Source organism: Myotis brandtii, unplaced genomic scaffold (assembly GCF_000412655.1).
Source record: "Myotis brandtii unplaced genomic scaffold, ASM41265v1 scaffold329, whole genome shotgun sequence".
Lineage (NCBI taxonomy): Eukaryota > Metazoa > Chordata > Mammalia > Chiroptera > Vespertilionidae > Myotis > Myotis brandtii.
In genome coordinates this window covers 1,198,249-1,218,006 of record NW_005362676.1, presented here as the reverse complement: position 1 = coordinate 1,218,006, position 19,758 = coordinate 1,198,249, and the positions used below count along the sequence as shown (strand labels likewise).

Genomic DNA, 19,758 nt, shown 5'->3' with positions numbered 1-19,758 from the left:
CTGTGTTCTTGGACGTGCCTCCTGGACCCAAAGCCCATAATTTGACTTGGCTTATTAAATTGTTCCAGGGTTTTGAGCTTTATTTTATTTTATTTTTCTCTTTTCCCCCCTATATTTTTATCAGAGAGGAAGGGAGAGGGAGAGAGATAAGAAACATCCATGATGAGATTGATCATGGATCGGCTGCCTCCTGCACACCCCCTACTGGGGATCGAGCCCAAAACCCAGGCATGTGCCCTGACCGGGAATGGAACTGTGACCTCCTGGTTCACAGGCAGATGCTCAACCACTGCGCCACACTGGCCAGGACCCTCTCTCCCTTTAAACACCAGTGGATTTTGTCCTGTCCCCTCTTCTCCTTCACCAGAGCTTGAGGGCCCCCTGGTGGAAGGTTTTATTCGCAAGGACCAAGAGTTTGGCAACTTGGCAAAGGGCCTCTTCATTTATTTATTTTTGTTTTTTAATATATTTTTTATTGCGTTCAGAGAGGAAGGGCGAGGGAGAGATAGAAACATCAGTGATGGGAGAGAATCACTGATCAGCTTTGCTTTAGGGATTTTGTGCCTATGTTCATGAATGACATCCTTTAATTGTTCGGGGTTTTTTCTAATATTCTTGTCAGATTCTGGTGTCAAGCTTGTGCTGGTCTTACTGTATAAAACAAGTGTGGATGTGTTCCTTCCTTTGGTCTCTGGAAAAGTTTGCGTAACGCTGTGTACATTCTTTCTTAAATATTGGAAGAATCCCCATCTGGGCCTAAGGACTGTTTTGTGGGGTTGTGTGTGAATTTAGTAATTTCACATTTCATTCTGTCTTATACGGAAGACTATTTAGGTAGCTATTTCCTCTTGTGCCTGTTTGACAAACTGTATTTTCCTAGGAACTTACACATTTTACTTACACCTTCAAATATATTGACATAGTGAGGTTATGGGCTCTTTTAAAGGTATTTTTGGTATTAAAAGTTTTTAGGAAAAAGGAAATGCTGTGGTCAAACAACACCAACAATCTGAGAAAGGCGAGGACGTCAAAGGCGCTAGCTGTTATTCTCCTGTGACCTGCCCAATGTCTGCTTTGTCTGTGGTGACGGATTTGGGGTTGACTAGCCTGTGTCAGGGCACGTCCCCATCTATCAGCCCGTGAAACTGCTGGTAGGAGTGAAGCGGGTGCCCCCCCCCCACCCCAGAACCCTCACTGCTCTTCAGAAGCACCCAGACGCGGCTGAGATGCAGATTTCTGTTTCTCGCCCCAAAGCATTGAATTGAAATGTCAGCAGGCGCCAGGCAAGGCGTGCTTAGGTCCACAGGGAATGCTGATGGACCGATGTCCTCCTCCAGCTCCGAAAGGCAGGTGAGAAAAGGGGCCGAGAAAACACCTCCCTGAGCACCTCCGAGCGCTTCTGCCACAGGGCCCTGTTGCCAGGACCGAGTTAGGTCCCAGCCCGTAGGTGTCTGTCTGTCTACTATGCAGAGCCAAGAGGCTGTCCCTGGTCAAGACCAACCGCCAGTTCTTGTCCGGGTCGGTACCCCACGGCCAGCAGCCCCAGTGTCCTAATGTGGCTCCATGCCCTCTGCTCCCTGGCACGGCGTCTCTAGAGCCTGGAGGACGGGCAGATGTTTCCACACCAGGTGAGACCCGTCACCAGCTCTCAGAAGCTGAGAGGGCGTGTGCCGGACCCGGCCTTTGTTTCGCGGTCAGTCATTACCATGACAGTCCTATCGGGGCTGGTGGGCTGTGTTTTTATAAAGTCGCCTGGCACAGTCTGAGGCCTGTTTCCTGCAGGTGGAGTGGTTGCTCTAAAACCAACCACACACCAGCCCCACAGCTTCTCTACCTCTTGAGAGGCGGGTTAGTGCACCAGCTACCAGAGACGGCTGACACGGGCACATCCATTTTACCTTCAACGTTCAAACAAGAAAAGAAGAACTGGAGGGGAGGGCGGCCAGTAAACGATTTTTTACCGTAAGCAAGGAGATACTTGGTACAGAGACGACACCAAAATAAATCAAAGAAAAAGTACTCTGCCAACTAAAAACATTAAAAAACAATATCTCAGCATGCTCTTCTTCCACCAAAGCAATAATAATATAATAGTAATAATAGTTCCCCAGCTGTGCCCGTAAGGGAGTGCGGGCACTTTGGGTTATAACATAACATTATACGGACAATGCATGGTGCTCGTAGTGGCCAACATGACTGTGCAGGGAACACGTGCCCCATGCTTTTCTATTGTCCTCATGAGTTCTCACAAGGAGATTCCATTGGGGGAAGAATTCTGAATGGTTTTGGTTTTGGTTTAACCTGAAGGTTTTAAAAACATCTTTTTAGTTGAACTAAATTTAAATAAAAAAGACAACAACAAAAAACATCTTTTAAGTAAAACACAATTCAGGTACCTGTCCTGCGCACAGAGCCGTCCTGCTCCCGGGGCCGCAGCCCGGTCGGCGGGGCCTATGTGGACGCGTGCACGGTGCCCACAGTCCTAGCTGTCCCTTGGCTTAAATACGGGCCCTGAGTGAAATGAGACGAAGGTGCACAGTGTGACCAAAACTGTACGAAAGACAGGGGTGGGGAGGGGGTGCACATGGTGCCCGGTTTTCCTTCTGCTGGGAGTGGTCTCTCCTCAGCCAGGAATCATCTAAGACACCCCAGGCCCGCCCTGCATGCTGGGCTCACGAGACACGCCCCCTGTGGGGACCGAGAGCAGCCCCTGAGCCCCCAGCCCCCTCCATCCTCCCAGAGACGCAGGTGGCCGGGGAGCTGTCGCTGAGCTAGCACCTGCGCTTGGACCGCCTGGGGTGTTTGCCAGGCTGCCTTTGGTTCTGTTTGGCTATTTGGCAGTCTGACTGGTTACAGGGGAGATGAATGGGTAGCACCCTCCTCCTGTGTCTCAGGTTTCCTCTGGGTCAGGAGCTCACACGCATATCATGCCCAGAGGCTCCGGTTTCCCGGGTGATAGTGGCTCAGGGAGCAGCCTGACCGGTCCCACTCCCCCCGGGCCCCCGGGGGGACCCCAGGGCCTGCTGGGGAGCTCTGCTGGCCTTTCAGAGAAGAAAAGGAGGACAGACCAGCACAGCAAGACGGAATGGGACCCAAACTCCCTCCCTGTGGCCATTGGGCCTGAGGGAGGAGAATTCCCAGGGAATTCAGAAATTACCCTTGGGAAGCTAACAAATAAATAGTTTCAGGGTAAATGGAAAGGGCCAGCTGGGTATCTGCATTTCCAGCTATCTCCAGGCAAGCTGAATGGGGGAGTTTTTAAGATTGTGTCTCTCCTTCAGGCCCATGCAATGCCCAGCTTAGCCAGGTTCTCTCTCCCAAACGGAGCTGGAATCGCAGGGGACGAGGCTCAGGGACAATAACACCAGAGTTGCCTTCTCTTGCTGGATCCTTCCTCCGACCCTGTGAGGTCGGCGGGACAGGCATTCTTCCCCTTGGACAGACAGAGCGACAAGGCTGGGGAGGTTTAAAACAAGCCCCTGTCCCATCGCTACCTCTCAGTCGTTCTTGGGCAGGAGCTCTCTCTGTGGCCAAGCCCAGCAGAGACAGTGGACCGACACCACTGCTGGCCCTCGCTAGGGATGGGCAAGGCGGGCGGTGCAATGACAATGAGAACCGACACGGTTCCCGGGAGAAATCCTTGAAATCTCTGACCGGTCTCAGTCCTAACTGCAGTAAATCCATGGGAACGCTTATATTTAACATTTTAACACATTCCAACAACGTTTTTGTTAAATACATCTGGAGGGGGCACTGGGAAGAGGGAGGGTGGGTCTGGGGTCCCTGTGGGTCCTGGGTTGCAGTGACTGAGGGCAGCCTGGCTTCTGTGGCCCTGGTCACACTGGCCCGAGGACCCACGTGGGCTTCCCGCTAACGGCCATGCTGACCATTGGGAAGGAGGCTCCGGTCAGGCCCGAGTCCGTTCTTCAAACAGTCTCTCTCTTTGTCTTTGGTGGCCTCTTCCTTCTTCTCTTCCTCTTCCTCTTCCTCTTCTTCGTACTCCTCCTCGTCCTCACTCCTCACATCCTGGATTTTCTGGACAAAGGAGAGAATGGACTGTGAGTGACAGCTGGCCGCCAGTCTTGAATGAATGAGCAGGTAAGTGGGCCCAGTTTAGAGCTATGGCCCCCGTCAAAGAAAACCCAGCATCCAAACCACCAAACACGCCCTGGGACAGAACAGGGCATGAGGCCAAAGCAAACCTCGACGAACTTAAAGAACTGACACGAGGCGAAGTATGCTTTAGGTCACGATGGAATTACACAGAAGACAGTATCAAAAATAGAATAGGAGAGCCCTAGCCGGTTTGGCTCAGTGTATAGAGCATCGGTCTGCGGACTCAAGGGTCCCGGGTTCAATTCTGGTCAAGGGCATATGTCCAGGTTTCCGGCTCAATTCCCAGTAGGGGGCGTGCAATAGGCAGCTAATCAATGATTCCCTCCCATCAATGATGTTTCTATCTCTCTCTTCCTCTCCCTTCCTCTCTGAAATCAATAAAAATATATTTTAAAAAATAGAATAGGAAAAATCTCAAAAACTTAGAAATTAACGCACAAATAATCAATGAATCACAGAGTACATTTCAAGAAACATTAGAAAATATTTTGAACTAAAGTGAAAACACATTTCAATGTTGGTGGGATATAACTAAAGCAGTACTTACAAGAAATTTCATAGCATTAAGTGTTTATATTCGAGAAGAAGAAATAATTTCTTCACAAATAAATAATTTAAGTTTATTATTAAATAATTTTGAGCTTACACCTTAAAATACTAGAAAAAGAAAATAAGTCCAAAGCAAGCAAAAGGAAGAAAATCATGTAAAAAATCAATGAAAGCAGAAACAATAAAAACAATACAGAAAAGCAATAAAACCAAAATCTGCTTCTTTGAAAATATCCATAAAACTGATAAATCACTAGCAAGGTTGGCAAAGCAAAGAGAAGACACAAATGATCAGCAAACAGGAAGGGGAAATGCCTGTCAACACTGCATTAGTAACAGAATGCCATGAACAACTCCACAGATAGCTATCGTACCACTCAGGTAGAGAGACCAATTTCCCAAAACTACAAACACCAAAATTCACCCACAGTGATGTAGGCAGCCTGAGCATTCAGGTGGCTATGAAAGAAATGAAATTTGTAGTTTAAATTTTTCTGAAAAAGAATTATCATCAGGTCCAGATGGTTTCACTGGCAAGTTCTATGGTTTCACCGACGCTTCTATACAGAAGATCTAATACCAAATCTCCACAGTGTCTTCCATAAAATAGGAGACGGAAAACTTATCAACTTTTTATGAGGCTGGAATTACCCGGATACCAAAACCATACAAAGACCATATAAGAAAAGACATCTACAGACCAATATCTCTAACAAACATAAATATCAAAGTCCTCAACAGAGTATTCCAAATCAAAACCAGAAAAGTATAAAAATAATAATACACAATGAAGTAGGATTTGTCCTAGTAATGCAAGGCTGGTTCAATATCTGGAAATGAATAAATGCAATCTATTATACTAGTAATCTAAAGAAGGAAAAATAGATGGTTATTTGATAAAACTCAACATTCGTTCATGATAAAAACAAAAAGCTTAGCAAGGAATCGAAGCTAACTCCATACTTAATGGTGAATGACTGACTGCTTTCCCCCTAAGATCAGGCACAAGGCGAGGATGTCCACTTTCACCACTGCTATTCCACACTGTTAGAAGTCTTAGTCAATGGAATAAGGCAAAAATGAAACAAAGGCCATAGAGATTGGAAAGAAAGTGCCCCTAATTGCAGATGACATGATTATCTATGGAGAAAAGCCCAAAGAATCTTTCAAAAACACTCCTAGAATTAGTAAGTTTAGCACTTAGGCTGCAAGATACAACAGCAACACAAATTCACACACACACACACACACACAGACGCGTGCACACGCACGCACACTTTTGATTTCTAAACACCATTGTAGTATGTTGAAAAATGTCCTCAAAGATACTAGGTCCTAGTTCCTGGACCTTTGACTGTTGCCGTCTATGGTAAAGTCTGCAGATGTGGTTAAGTAAAGGATCTGGGGATGAGAGATTATCGGGTTCACCCAGACGGGTCCTCAGTGCCATCACAGGCAAAGAAAGGTCTGACACGGAGACAAGAAATATAAAGACAGAGGCGGAGTGGAGTGGAGTGGCTACAGGCCAAGGCTGACAGTCGCTAGAAGTTGGAAGAGGCAAAGCACAGATTCTCCCCTAGAGCCTCTAGCACAAGCATGTCAAACTCTCGGCCCGCGGGCGGCATACAGCCCAAAAGGAGTATTTTTGCGGCCCAGCCAATATAACGGTAAGTAAGAAACGTTTTAATAAAAATTTTGTGACTTAATTTTTACAATATCCAGTTGTACATAATTATTAATAGCAAACTACAATGTTTGCTAATAGCTGATTACTATAATTGTGTTGCATTCATTTCCCTTACGCGCCTTATGCTCAAGGCACACCATTTCCCTCCACTAATACCAGCAGCGAATATTTTAGCAGCAGATTGCCACGTCATTAGTCTTGGACTGACTTGTTTGGTGTGCACAACAGGAAATATTTTGCTTTCAGAAAACAAGAAAAATAGGTTTATTTGTGTTACCCTTATTAATTTATGCAGTTATTCAGTGTCTGGTAAGTTCATGTTCAAGAAAAAACTAACTTCTATTATTTTATGTTAACAATTATTCATCTATTTCATCCCTTTGTATTCAGCATGTCTCTATTGAAATAAACCCACATATCTATGAAAATGGAAGCTTTTGGTTTTTTTACGGCCCACATAAACTTAAACCTTGTTTATTTGGCCCGTGTTAGCTAAAATGTTCTATTATTTTATGTTAACAATTATTCATCTACTTCATCCCTTTGTATTCAGCATGTCTCTATTGAAATAAACCCACATATCTATGAAAATGGAAGCTTTTGGTTTTTTTACGGCCCACATAAACTTAAACCTTGTTTATTTGGCCCGTGTTAGCCTTTGAGATTGACATGCTTGCTCTAGCGGGAACACAGCTCTGCCACACCTTGATTTTAACTCAAAATTGACCCCCAGTGTGGGGCGTGCAGAAGGCAGCTGATCAATGATTCTCTCGCATCATTGATGTTTCTATCTCTCTCTCCCGCTCCCTTCCTCTCTGAAATCAACACAAACATATTTTTTTAAAAATCAATGGGATGATCTCCTCAGGTGAGGATTAACAAAGAAAGGCAGGCGCACACCTCCCGCCACTGGCCCGGGCTCTGTGGAGCTGCTTGAGCTGAGAAGTGAGCTGGTCTCAAGGGCGCTCCCATCGCCCTGAGCCACAGCGTCAGCACCCTCACTTCCAGGAAGACGTCCTGCACCACACGAGACGTTGGGTAAGTTGTGGTCCCATAGTCACGAAGGTTGGGGAGCACCCCTGACATTTAGGGGGCAGTGGCTGGCACGCCGGCCGCCCCCAGTGGGCACGATGTCCAGATGGGCCGCCAGGCCGGCGTGCAGGTGAAGCCCTGGTTACAATTACCTGCGCCCAGAGCCTCACGCCACTTGACACTCAAGCACAGCCATTCCTGCATGGTTTTAATATATTCTCAATTTTCCAGGAATGCAACGATGCACATAAATCAAAGGAAGACTGTGCTTTTTTGTTCAGAACTTCACAGTTTCAGAAAAGCACGCCACCGACGGCAAGACTACCAGTGCCGCCGGAGTTCCCAGCGCGGCCCTGGGGCCGGCTGTGCGCGCAGCTGCCCCATTCACAGTCGGTCTACACATAAGCAGATGGCATCTATCGACTGCAGCATGTTGTTGAGTGAAGCCATGCACACGTGTTACATATGAAATGCATACTTATCAGAAACGTCTTTCATCTCATTTCTTTTTCATTATGGTTGTGGCAGTATACTGCTTTCTGAAATTATGGCTATAGGTGAGTCATATTACCCAGGAATTTAATTTCAGGCTAGTGCTGGGGTGTGGGTCCAGCAGGATGGAGGGCCCCCGCCCGAGATGACGAATCAGGTTCAGAAAGGACTTCCTGGGACTGAGCGCTTGTGTGATGGACATGTAGGTGGCTGCGCATGACAGGAACTTGGATCATGTAAACTGGAAATTGTGTGGCATTTAATATTAACAAAACCCCACGTTATCTTCAAATGTACCATGTATGTGCGATCTGTAACATCACAGCCACGGGTATGAAACCCTGGGAGGGATTTTGTTTTCTGCCCTAAAAATCCTCCGTCTCCACCTGACACCTGACATCAGCTGCAGCAGCATCTGGGCGAGAGGAGGAGCGAGCTGGACGGGGAGCCAACTGCCCAGCTCCTTGGAATTCACTGGCGCTCTGTGATTTGGCACAAAGAACCGGAGTCAACAGTTATGCTGCTGCTGCTGCTGCTGACAGCTAACACTTATCACGTGCTTCCTGTGTGCCAGACACTGATCGAGGGGTTCAGCCTACAGGGCAGGTAGCTCCCAATGCCATCAGCCCCATTTCACAGGTGAGAAAACTGAGGCAATGAATAGGTCCCAGCCAGGAGGTGGGAGAGCTGAGATCTGAAGGTACGGGAGCCTGTGCTCTCAGCTAGTACCCTGATTGCTTAGCAGGAAATTACTTGGGATTAAAAAAATTATTATAAAATGTTTTCTTATGCTTTTAAAAAGTATAAAAACAAGTTAAAGGATTTGTCACTGCATTTTATGATCTTGATTATTCAATGCACTTATGTACTCACTATTTTTTACTTCATACAAATATTTTAAATTAATTTTCTAGTTATTTCAAATAAAGCAGTGCTTGAGCTTGGCTGGTGTGGCTCAGTGGTTGAGCAGCAACCCTTGCACCAAGAGGCCGCTCGTTTGATTCCCAGTCAGAGCACATGCCCATGGTTTGGGCTCGATCCCTGGTTGGGGGTGTACAGGAGGCAGCCGATTGATGTTTCTCTCTCTCCCTCTCCTTCCTTGTCTGAAATCAATTTTTTAAAAAAGAATAAGTGTTTGAATAAAGAATAATTAGAAAAGGAGAAGTATGACCAGTGAAGGGACTCGGGTGGCTGTGTGCATTTGCTGCAGGCCTCGGTTTCCTGGTCTGAGAGGGCTCCTTTCTCTCACGCCAACGGTGCAGCTTGTGTCAAGTGTCATTCTGTGAACTCGGGACGCACTGCCTGTCAAGAGCAGATGGCTGGGGCAGGCTGCCAAGGGGCTGGCTTCTCCACCCTGACTTCATGGCTCCTCCCTTGTGTCTTGGCTGCGCACCAGGTTAAGATGTCGCAGAGACATGCTTGAGTTGGCCCGCACCCAGCATGCTGTTTACCAAGGAGAAAAGAGAAGCTGAGGGACGATCAAGTTCTAGGGATGGTAACGAAAGCAGGCTGGGCCCCTTTCATTCTGCCGGCAGCACTTCTCCTGTTTGCAGGGGAATGACAGGAGGAACACATGGGCTCGCGTGCTTCCTGCGCTGGAGTGCGGGCTGGTAGCACATCACCACGTCACCACCCGATGGGACCCTGTGGGGGTTTAGAGCCAAGGCTTGGTCTCGAGCAGCAAGATGCCTGCTCACCACGGTCTGCACAAGCCACGGTCCTGAGATGACAGTGCCGTTGCTCTTATAAGGCTTGTGACCACAGAAGCCAATGGTAGGTCCTCATTCATGGTATGCATGCAATGACCCTACTGCTTAGGAAAAACAAAATCTGACTATTTCAAAAATCACTATTAAGTAGTATAAGCACTTTCGTCTTTTGCAGTCTACCATGCAAACTCATGGAGACCGTAAAAAGATTCGTAAGTTATTCTGTAACTTTCCACCCCAAACAGCATGGTTTGCTTCCCCAAATTATGTATTCATTTGCATATTCAAAATTACTTACGAAGGGCCTACCAGGCAGAAGAAACTTAAAGGGATGAATTCTCACTCAATGTTATAAGATTTAAAAGACATTTTTGGAGGCCTACAAACTTCTGCAATCCCATTTATTAAATATCCAAGAATTCGTCACTTTAGTAACAACTAGGTTGAGTGTGAAATACTCAGTATTTATGAGATATTGTTGAAAACTGACTTGCTAGTTGTTGCTCTAAGAATGTCAACTGCCACCTCTGTCCCCTCCCCCCTGTGCCATGAATGCCACTCTGCCTGAAACAGGATTCTTTCAAAGGCGGCCTAGGGCTTTGGAGGAACAAGCAGGTTTCGCAGCCAGGTTTGCCACCGCGTGGAGAGCGGAGCGCACGTGCTCGCCAGCTGAAGTCATAGGGACCGCGGCGAGGGGCGAGGGGCCTCCACCGCCGCTGTCAACTCGCAACTGGAAGCAGCTTTTCCACAGCGCGGCACGACAAACCCGGACTTCCTGTCCACAGCCCCAGCCCACTAGGCTTTTCATTAGGCCTGGTACAAGCCATTAGGGATGAGACAGGTGAAAATCGCGAGGAAACCAAACAAGAATCTCTCCTGGCTTCGCGTTCTGCTCTGCGGGCTCCCTCCCGGCCTGTGGTTACTGCTCGTCGCCAGGCAATGAGACAGCTCCTGCCCCGGGACAGGAGCTCCGGGAAGGCCTGACCCAAAGCTACGGGGTTCAGTCCGGGGTCCTTCCGTCCCTCCAACCCCTGGACGTGCAGCTGTCTAGCTGCTCAGTCGTATCCTTATCTCAGTCACTTCAGCTTTATCAGTCACTTCGAGATAAGACAGCTTTGGCAGAGAACAGGAAAGCTCTTTAGAATATTAATAAACTAGAACCAGTCAATGAAATGTTTTCTTGGCACGCCAACCTTAATGGAGAATCTACTCTCAGGAAAACAAGCTCAGGTCAGTAATTCAGATTTTTAAAAAATGACAACACAGCTTTCCGATTTTGGAGCTGAATGCAGAGGTAGCCTGACTGCCCACACCTCTGTCTAGACCTGGAAGGTCAGACACGGTAGAAGGTCAATTATCGCCAAGTCCACGTAACTGTCAGCTCCTCAAGCATCACTGAGGCACATGCACTCCATGCGGTAGGAAACCGAGTTAATCAGAGAGCTGAGCAATGAGCTCATCAGACCAATGACCTACAAGTCCCTCTTTCTGATGAGGATGCGATGCTGTGTCAGGCGTGGATGGTCCAACTTTCACCTTGAAAGATCCTTTCAATCCTTGGATGGATGATTTTCACACAAAGAGGAGCTGTGATCTGATTTGTTTTAACTTGCTCGAAGGCTCAAGTCAAGTTCTGTCGAGTCCATGAAACGTTCCCTAGTCCCTCGAGTCAATGCCTCTCTCTAGCACAGGACACTCTGAACGGAGCAGACAGTTGCTAGCAGGCAAATATTCCCCCAGATGCTGCGCGGGCTCACTGCTGAAGCCCGCTCCTCCATCCAGAACTGAACTCAAAACAAAACAATATTCTATTGTCTAAACTGTCCTATCAATTTGTTGCTTAGGAAAACAGATGTTTTCAGAAAAAAATGATTGCCAAATGATATACAATATTTCAGAGAGTAGGAGAAAACTCCGGGGAGAACATTATATGCAAATCAGATGCTCTAAAATTTTGTTCAACTGTCACCATAAAGCTCGTCCCAAACTGGAACAAATTTAGACTCTTTAGGACATTCTTTAAAAAGCAGCAATCAATTTTTAGATTAAAATCTCTTAAAATTAACTTGTCCTCTAACAAAAGCTATTTCTTAAAAGCATCTTTGAGACCTACTTAATGAAAATTCTAGCTAAATTTAGAAAATTTTTTTTAATAATGATCAAAATTTTTTAAAATAGTTCTGGTTAACTATAAACTAACTAGAATGTTCCGCTGTTTAGGCCTCACCTTCAATCTGGCACTGAAGTCTACTTGTTAAGAATAATAATGCCCAGCTAGTGTGGCTCAGTAGTTGAGTGTCAACCTATGAACCAAGAGGTCCCCACAGTTAGATTCCCGGTCAGGGCACATGCCCGGGTTGCAGGCTCGTCCCCCCAGTGGGTGGTGTGCAGGAGGCAGCTGATAAATGGTTCTCTCTCTCTCTCTCTCTCTCTCTCTCTCTCTCTCTTTCCCTCTCTGAAATCAATTTTAAAAATATTTTTTAAAAAATCAATAAAAACATATATTTTTAAAAAGAATAAGACTCGGACAGCACTTACCTTTGTGAATATACATCTCTTGAGCATCTTCAGGATGAAGTAACCCCAGTAAAGGTGAAGGATTTGCAGGACCATGAGCTGCAGGTTGAGGAAGATGTAGGAAAAGAAGGGCTCGAGGTAGAGCATCGGGATCACCAGCGTGCAATACAAAATCCTGGAAAACCGAACAGATGAGAGCATTTCGTTACAGTCCGAGCACTTGTGAATTTTCAGCGAGAAAACGGCTTTATTTTTCTCCCAAGGCATACAACACTGATTTCATCTCCATGACGTCCAGGAAATTCTCAGTAGAAAACAGTACGATAGCATTGCCTTTTATATCATTACTGGCAAGCCACAAAAAGCGGGTCTGCCTCCGGGAGGAAAGGTAAAGCCAATGGAATGTCTATAGCCTCCCAGCCTGCGCTCCGATGCTCTGGTGCCTCGGTTTCCTCTTTGCAAACAGGAGAGCATGCCCGGACCCTACTCCCCCTCCCAGATTGGAGAACAAACAAGATCATGCGTGGCTACATGGGGTTATTATTACCTTACGACATAGTCTCATTTATTTGGCATCAAAGGTGAATGGGGAATTCTACAAAAGTCAATTTTCCAGATAAAAGAGGTTCTGAAAGAAGCAACAATTCTATTGCTCCTCCCACTTTCTAAAGGGAACTGCGTACTGCACGGATTTCATAAAGACTCCTGGACACAGTGTGAACCGCCCTCGACGACCCTAACACGCTGCACCTCCAGGTGCCACTGCAGCATGACGGGCCAGCAAGTCCCTTCCCAGGCCTCACACACTACGTCGTAGAGTTCTGGCACAGGTTTGTAAGTATTATATCCTAATTATAACCACAACTTGTTCCTATGAAGTAGGAAAATAAAACAGGAAAGTTGCCCATAATTTTAAACAAACAGCACTGTAATTTTTGTGTACGATCCCTCAATTTCATCCTATACATATCTATTTTATTTTTTAAATTAACACATAGCAAAATTAACTATTTTTGGTGTGTTCTAGGAATTATAATGTAGCACAGATTTGTGTGACCACCACCATTAGGATACCGACAGTTCCATCACCCGCTACCCCTTGTGCTGTCCCCGTGTAGTCACGGCCTCCCCATGCCTAACATTGGCAACCACTCATCTGCCCTCCGTCCCTTTAATTTTATCCTCTCAAGGCCACACATATGGGACCATACAGTGAGTCAGCTTTGCGTCTGCCCCCGCACAGTGCCGTTGGGATTCACCCAAGTTGTCCTGGGTCTCAATAGCATGTTCTTTTTATTACAGAGTGGTCTTCCACTTCATGGACACACCACAGTTCATCTATTCACCCCTCTGTAGAACAAAGATAGCAGCCACTTTTCCATTTTATTTATGCAGATATTTTTTAAGCTTAGGAATTACAGAAAAATATAAAGAGGTTAAGTAAAAATCACCTAAAATCTCACAGCTCACGGGTGAGCTAGTACGTTTTGGTGAATCTAATTTAAGACATTTTTCCTAAAAACAATAAAGGTGTTTCCCCCTCCCCCATCCCCATTACCACATGTTGCTATAGAAGAGGGATCGCACTACTCATCTGAGTTTTGTTCCCTGCTTTTGTCACTCAATGACATGGTACAGAGTTGTCCATGTCCGTGAACATAACCTACATACCAGGGGCCAGAAAACACTGGGGAAAGGAGCCGACAGTCAGTATTTCAGGCCTCCGGGCTATTTGGTCTCTGTTGCAACCACTCAACTCCACTCCCGCAGTGGTAAAGCAGCCATCGGCAATAAATACATCAATCAGTGGGTGTGGCTGTGTGCCAATAAAACTTTATTAACCAGAACAGTTTGTGGGCTAGATCTGGCCTGTGAGTCATAGTTTGCTGAACGCTACCATCCTATGCAATAGCTGCACAGAATTCGATAAAAACTTATTTTTAAAAAATTAGACTGTCCTTGTTCTAAGAAATAATACAGAAGTATTTAAGACTAAAAGGATATGATGTTTGCAACTTTCAAATGGTTCAGAAAAAATGTGTGTGTGCGTGTGTGTGTTTTAAGAGAGAAGGAATGACGAAGCAAACAGGACAAACACCAGTAAACTGGGGAAAGAGCATAGTGAGAGTTCTCTAGAACAAACTGGAACTTGTCTGGGAAGCTTGACATCATTTCTAAAGCAATAGAGGAAGGAAGGAGTCAGGCTACACTGGGACAGAGGCCCCACAGCCTAGGACGCTGGGACACGAAGAGGCTGTGCTGTCCCTTATACATGACACACAGCGGGGGTGGCCGGCACGTGGGGTCAGGGCGGGAGCACTGCAGGGCGCACTGTGCAGCGAGACCCTGAACAAACACGCGGGCAACGCACTGCCTGCTCCCCAAGGGCGGCACCAGAAAGTCTGGTTCCGAGATACGCATCTGCAGCGGCAGCTGGGGAGCGGCCGGCTGCCACGGAGCCTTCTCGCCGTGCACAGCCCCTCCTTCCCCTGGGGGCCAGGCCAGGCCTGGGCATTTGAAGCCGAGCCCCGCCCAGGAGACCGGGCTCTGCCCCTGACTTGTCCTTCAGTCAGCACCTTCTGATGCACATCGGCCAGAGCCCTGCTGGGTGCCTTCAGCGCTGCCTGGTCTTTTCTTTCCTTAAAACGGTCCTCTCTCTCATCGCCATTCCAAGCATTTCCATGTTCTCATCACCCACAGAATTCCCTTTCCTGGGAAGCGTCCCAGGGGACCACCTGACGCCCAGAGGCCAGGGGTGAAAAATAAGGTTCCACAAGCATGTCTACCCTGGGAGCTAAGGATCTGAGTATTATTCACAGTTGGAGATGATTTTGTTTTTGTAAAAAAAATTTTTTTTAAAAAGGTCCGTATTAATAGTCTTTAGCCCGGCTGGTGTGGCTCAGTGGTTGAGCATCAACCCATGAACCAGGAGGGTCACAGTTCGATTCCCGCTCAGGGCACATGCCCAGATTGCAGGTTCCATCCCCAGTAGGAGGTGTGCAGGAGGCAGATCAATGCTTCTCTCTCATCACTGATGTTTCTGTGTCTCTCTCCCTCTCGTTTCCTCTCTAAAATCAATAAAAATATATATTTTTTAAAAAACATAAGCCTGAGATTTAAACACTTCTGAGTAAACATGCAAACAAATGGGGTAACCAGGCAACTCGAGTAAAGCAATTTGGACAGTGCCAATTGGAATTTCTGCCTAATGTCGAGAGTAACAATGTTTAGAAAATCCATGTCACTCACTCTTACTGCCCGTGACTGGGAATCAGCTGAGTAAAACCCCTGAAGAGCAGGAGAGGGGAAGAGGGGACCCCGTGGTACAAACGCCAAAGGAAACTCCCCAGGGAAAGCGCATGTGCTCACGGCTGGGGGAAATCCAGGAAAAGCCAAGGAACGGGAGACAAGTGTAATGTGCAAGCGCCAGTCCTTTCCCGCGAAGCTTCCAGAAAAATTTCACATGGGTCTGCTTTCTCCCTGATCAACCTTTGATCTCACTCCCAAGGGTGCAACAAAGGCATTTGGAAAGACTAGAGCAATGGGGCTGCCCACTGCTTCCTACCGCAGCTCTAAAACGTCTGAACCCTTAAATCGTCTCCCCTCTGCACGTGGTTCGCTCCATGGAAAATCCCAGCCGATCTGGACGCCTAAAACAGCCTTGCAAGGAGTGTGCGGAGGGACAGGGCCGGGACAGCTGGTTGGAACACGCAACAACGGGGACTCGCTTTTCCTCTTTGGCATCACAGGGTGATTGTGTGACACGTTCAAACTTTTGGGAAAACTATTTAAGCTAGAGCGCAAGGCACTGCAATGGATTCTTTCCAAAAGCATTGCAAACCCATCTCCCAAACGTCCAATAACTCGGTGAGGTTTCCTTCCACCTCCCAGACAATGCACATCCGTCAACATCAGCACAGAAAAACCTTTACCAGCGAAAGAGATGATTACAGTCAAGTCTGTTAAGGCTGGTTGACTTGCGATCTCTAACTCCCTGAAGACAGCACACAGTGCTATGGGCCGCTCTCTGACCTCACTGGAGTGCCAAGGTCAAGACCATGCCAAATGCATGTGACTAATTCTCCTTGAAATCCAGAAATGCAGGCATGGGAATGAGTTCTCAGACGTGGGATTTTTAAAGTCAAGGATGTGTGGGAAAGCAACACGCCACCTCCACAGTCACGCAACCCCAGCACTATGGCCAGCTGTTGCCTGGGCAAGAGGACGCTTGCGTGTTGATTCTGAGACATCATGGGAAAGTGTGAGGGGAGCGTCCTTTGTTGCTAAATCAAAAGCCAACCACAGCACAATACTAGAGGGCCGCAAAGAGCTCCCCAGACTGACGTGTGCCCTGGGGCTTGCTTGTGAAATACATCCGCAAATTCTTTGAAACTGCTCCCATCAAGAAATGGAGCCTCATTTTCCTTCCCTTTCATATGAGCCGAACTCCCTGACCAAGACCCACTGCAGAAAACGAGGCTGGAAATGACTGGGTATGACCTCTGAAGCGAGGTTATAAGAGACAGCATCTGCCTCACTCTCTCTTTATTTTTAAAAATATGTTTTTATTGATTTCAGAGAGGAAGGGAGAGGGGGAGAGAGATAGAAACATGAATGATGAGAGAAAAGCATGGATCGGCTGCCTCCTGCATGCCCCACACTGGGGATTGAGCCTGCAACCCAGGCATGTACCCTGACCAGGAATCAAACCGTTACCTCTTTGGTTCATGGGTCGATGCTCAACCACTGAGCCACACCGGCTGAACTGCCTCAATCTCTCTTGAGCTATGAGGAGGTCAGGCCGAGGGAGGGGCCATGTGTAGCTGCTCCATCTGACGGCCCAGCTGCAGCCCTAACCAACCATCAGCAGCCACCATTGCTTGTATGTGTTACCTCTACCATGTGGGTAAGGGAACCTTCAAGAAAACCTCAGCTGACTTCCCAGCCACCATCTGCCTGTAACCACATGAATGCAAACCACGTAGCTGAGGCCAGTCAATTCCCAGAACCATAGCGATAATAATAATCAATAAACCGTTGTACTTTTAAGAGTGAGGTCTGCAAACTATGAACTGTGGGCAAAATCTGGCCTGCGACCCATTTTCTACAGCCTGTGAGCTAAGCTGGGTTTGGCACATTTTAAAAGAAACAAAACAATACAAAGAAAAGTATGCAACAGAGACCATATGCAGCCCTCACAGGCTTAAAATCGTTATTCCATGGCCCTTTAAGGAGAAGTCTGCTCACCGCTGTCTTAAGCCACTGCATTTTCAGAAGGTTTGTTATGCAGGTACAGATAGCTGGGACACGTGGACCATAACAGGAGTCAGCGATGGGCAAACCCTGGACGTAGGGTACCATGAAATTCACACTGAAAAGCCACAGCTCAACGGTTATCTGCAAGTCACTATTCATCCCCTCGTTAATTACTATCGTGCAATCTTCTGATTTCACAAGCACACTTGCTCCGCCAAAGCCAAGTGACAGTAATGTGATTCATCAACCAAGAAGAACAGAACAAGCCTGGATCTCAGATTTGATTCCAGATTAAACTCCAAAGTCTACAAGACTCATTCATCATTTTAGTAATAATAGTTGGCATTTACTGATACTATGTCACAGACACTGCTCAAAACTATTTTATATGTATTATTTCAGCTAAGCCTCGTGTCGACCCTTATTTCCACTTTACAGATGAAACACTGAGGTGCAGATAAATGATCTAACCTATTCACCATCACATAGGCAGTAAGTATAGAGCCAGGATTTGAACTCAGGACTGACTGGCATCCATGAACTTAACCACTGCACTCTGCCTCTCCCGGCCAGAAAATGTCTAATCAAGACATGCAGTCCTGGTTTAAAGAACGCAGATGTGCCCAGCTGGTGTGGCTCAGTGGTAGAGCATCAACCTAAGAACCAGGAGGTGGCGGTTCGATTCCTGGTCAGGACACATGCCAGGGTCGTGGGCTTGATCCCCAGTAAGGGGTGTGCGGGAGGCAGCCAATCAATAATTTCTCTCACCATTTATGTTTCTCTCTCTCTCTCTCTCTCTCTCTCTCTCTCTCTCTCTCTCTCTCTCCCTGCCTCTCCTTTCGTCTCTGAAATCAATTAAAAATGAAAAATAAAAAGAATGCAGCTGCTCCCATAGGGAGGGCCGCGCCCTGTCCTCTGCCCAGACTTCCCTGGACGCTAGTCAAGGGTGCAGTCCAGCCACCAGGAATCTGGCCTTACCCTGGCCTCCGGCTCTTTCCCCTGGAACTCAGGATCTCCAGTAGCACTAAGTTTTCTGCTGAGAGGATTGAAACTCCTAGACTAGCCCCCAAACCCTGCTTGGTGATAAACTGTTCCTTCCAAACCATCAAAGGCTGCCTCCCACTTTTCTCCTGGTTTCTGTCAACCCACACATGGAGAGTGAAGCTTTTTGCCAAAGGAATGGCTGTCAGGGAAGACACGGGTTCTCCACTGCCAGCCCTGGGATCAAGAGCCCATCAGCATCGAAAGGACACGCAAACCACTGTTGGGCCCAGTGATCGCGGAGAATGAAAAGAGTATCACTTTCCTCACCTGGAGCCGGGAGCCCTAACAGCCGGCGGATTTGTTGTGCAGACTAGTGCCAAGACACACAGAGGGCCTAACCCAGGGGCTGGCCTGCAATTACTGGTGGTTATAATCATTATAATTTTCACACAGAACAGCCTCTCCTTTAAAGAGCTGGCCAAGGACACTTCACTGGAGTAACTGGAAAAGCTGTTCCTCACAAGGAAGATCCACATTCATGGGCAGGACCGAGAGCAGGAGGTGCGCCTGCCGCGGGGTCACACAGTTCCCACCTCCCTTTGTCATGAGCCTCTTCCACAGTGGAAGGCGTTAGTTTTTGTGTGTCATTGATAGATAGATAGATAGATAGATAGATAGGTAGATAGATTAATTTCAGAGAGGAAGAGAGAGAGAGAGAGAAACATCAATGATGAGAGAGAATCATGGATCGGCTGCCTCCTGCATGCCCCACACTGGGGATCAAGCCCACAACCCAGGCATGTGCCCTGATCGGGAATCGAACCGTGACCTCCTGGTTCATGGGTCGAAGCTCAACCACTGAACCATACCCGCCGTGCGGCATTGCTTTGATTATGTGAAAAGGGCCCCTTCATGTTCTTTCTCTCACTGAACTTGGCATAAATAACTGGAGATCAAGGAAAGAAAGGACAATGCTCCGACTTGACCAACGTGCCAGGCTGCCTTGGCGCGGGAACTGACCACAGGGCACCGTCTACTCACCAGAAGGGGAAAATGATGAGGCGGCTGATGAAAAATATGGCGGAAAAGATGAAGAACAGGGTATTGCAAGTTTGCTTCCATCCAGCGTAAGAAAACATCTTCGCAGACTGAAAACAAAGAAAAAAAATGGTGTTCAGATAAAATGATATTAGTACACATTTCTAAAATTAGACATTTATGAATGATATAGTGTCTGGGATTTGCTTCCAAACAATCGGGGGGGGGAAAGGTGGAGTGTGAGTGGGGAAACAGATGAAACAAGATTTGCGATATTGATAACTTATGTGTGGGGGTTTTTTGTTAATCCTCACCCGAGGGTATTTTTTCCATTAATTTTTTTTTTTTAGAGAGAGTGGAAGGGCGGGGGAGAGACAG

The 19,758-nt window shown here is 47.1% G+C and overlaps 1 protein-coding gene across 3 annotated transcripts in view; it reads right to left on the bottom strand.

Moving 5' to 3' along the window:
- Positions 1 to 1,941: 1,941 nt before the first annotated feature.
- CERS3 (ceramide synthase 3) overlaps positions 1,942 to 19,758 on the bottom strand; it is a 57,987-nt gene continuing 40,170 nt past the window's right edge. For all 3 annotated transcript variants that reach the window (XM_014543609.1, XM_014543610.1, XM_005871087.2), the window contains 3 exons: positions 19,384 to 19,490; positions 12,124 to 12,277; positions 1,942 to 4,035 (listed from right to left, as the gene is read on the bottom strand). In XM_014543609.1, coding sequence (XP_014399095.1) covers positions 3,871 to 4,035; positions 12,124 to 12,277; positions 19,384 to 19,490 — 426 coding nt within the window. In that variant the 3' untranslated portion in view covers positions 1,942 to 3,870. The remainder of the gene's footprint in view (positions 4,036 to 12,123; positions 12,278 to 19,383; positions 19,491 to 19,758) is intronic.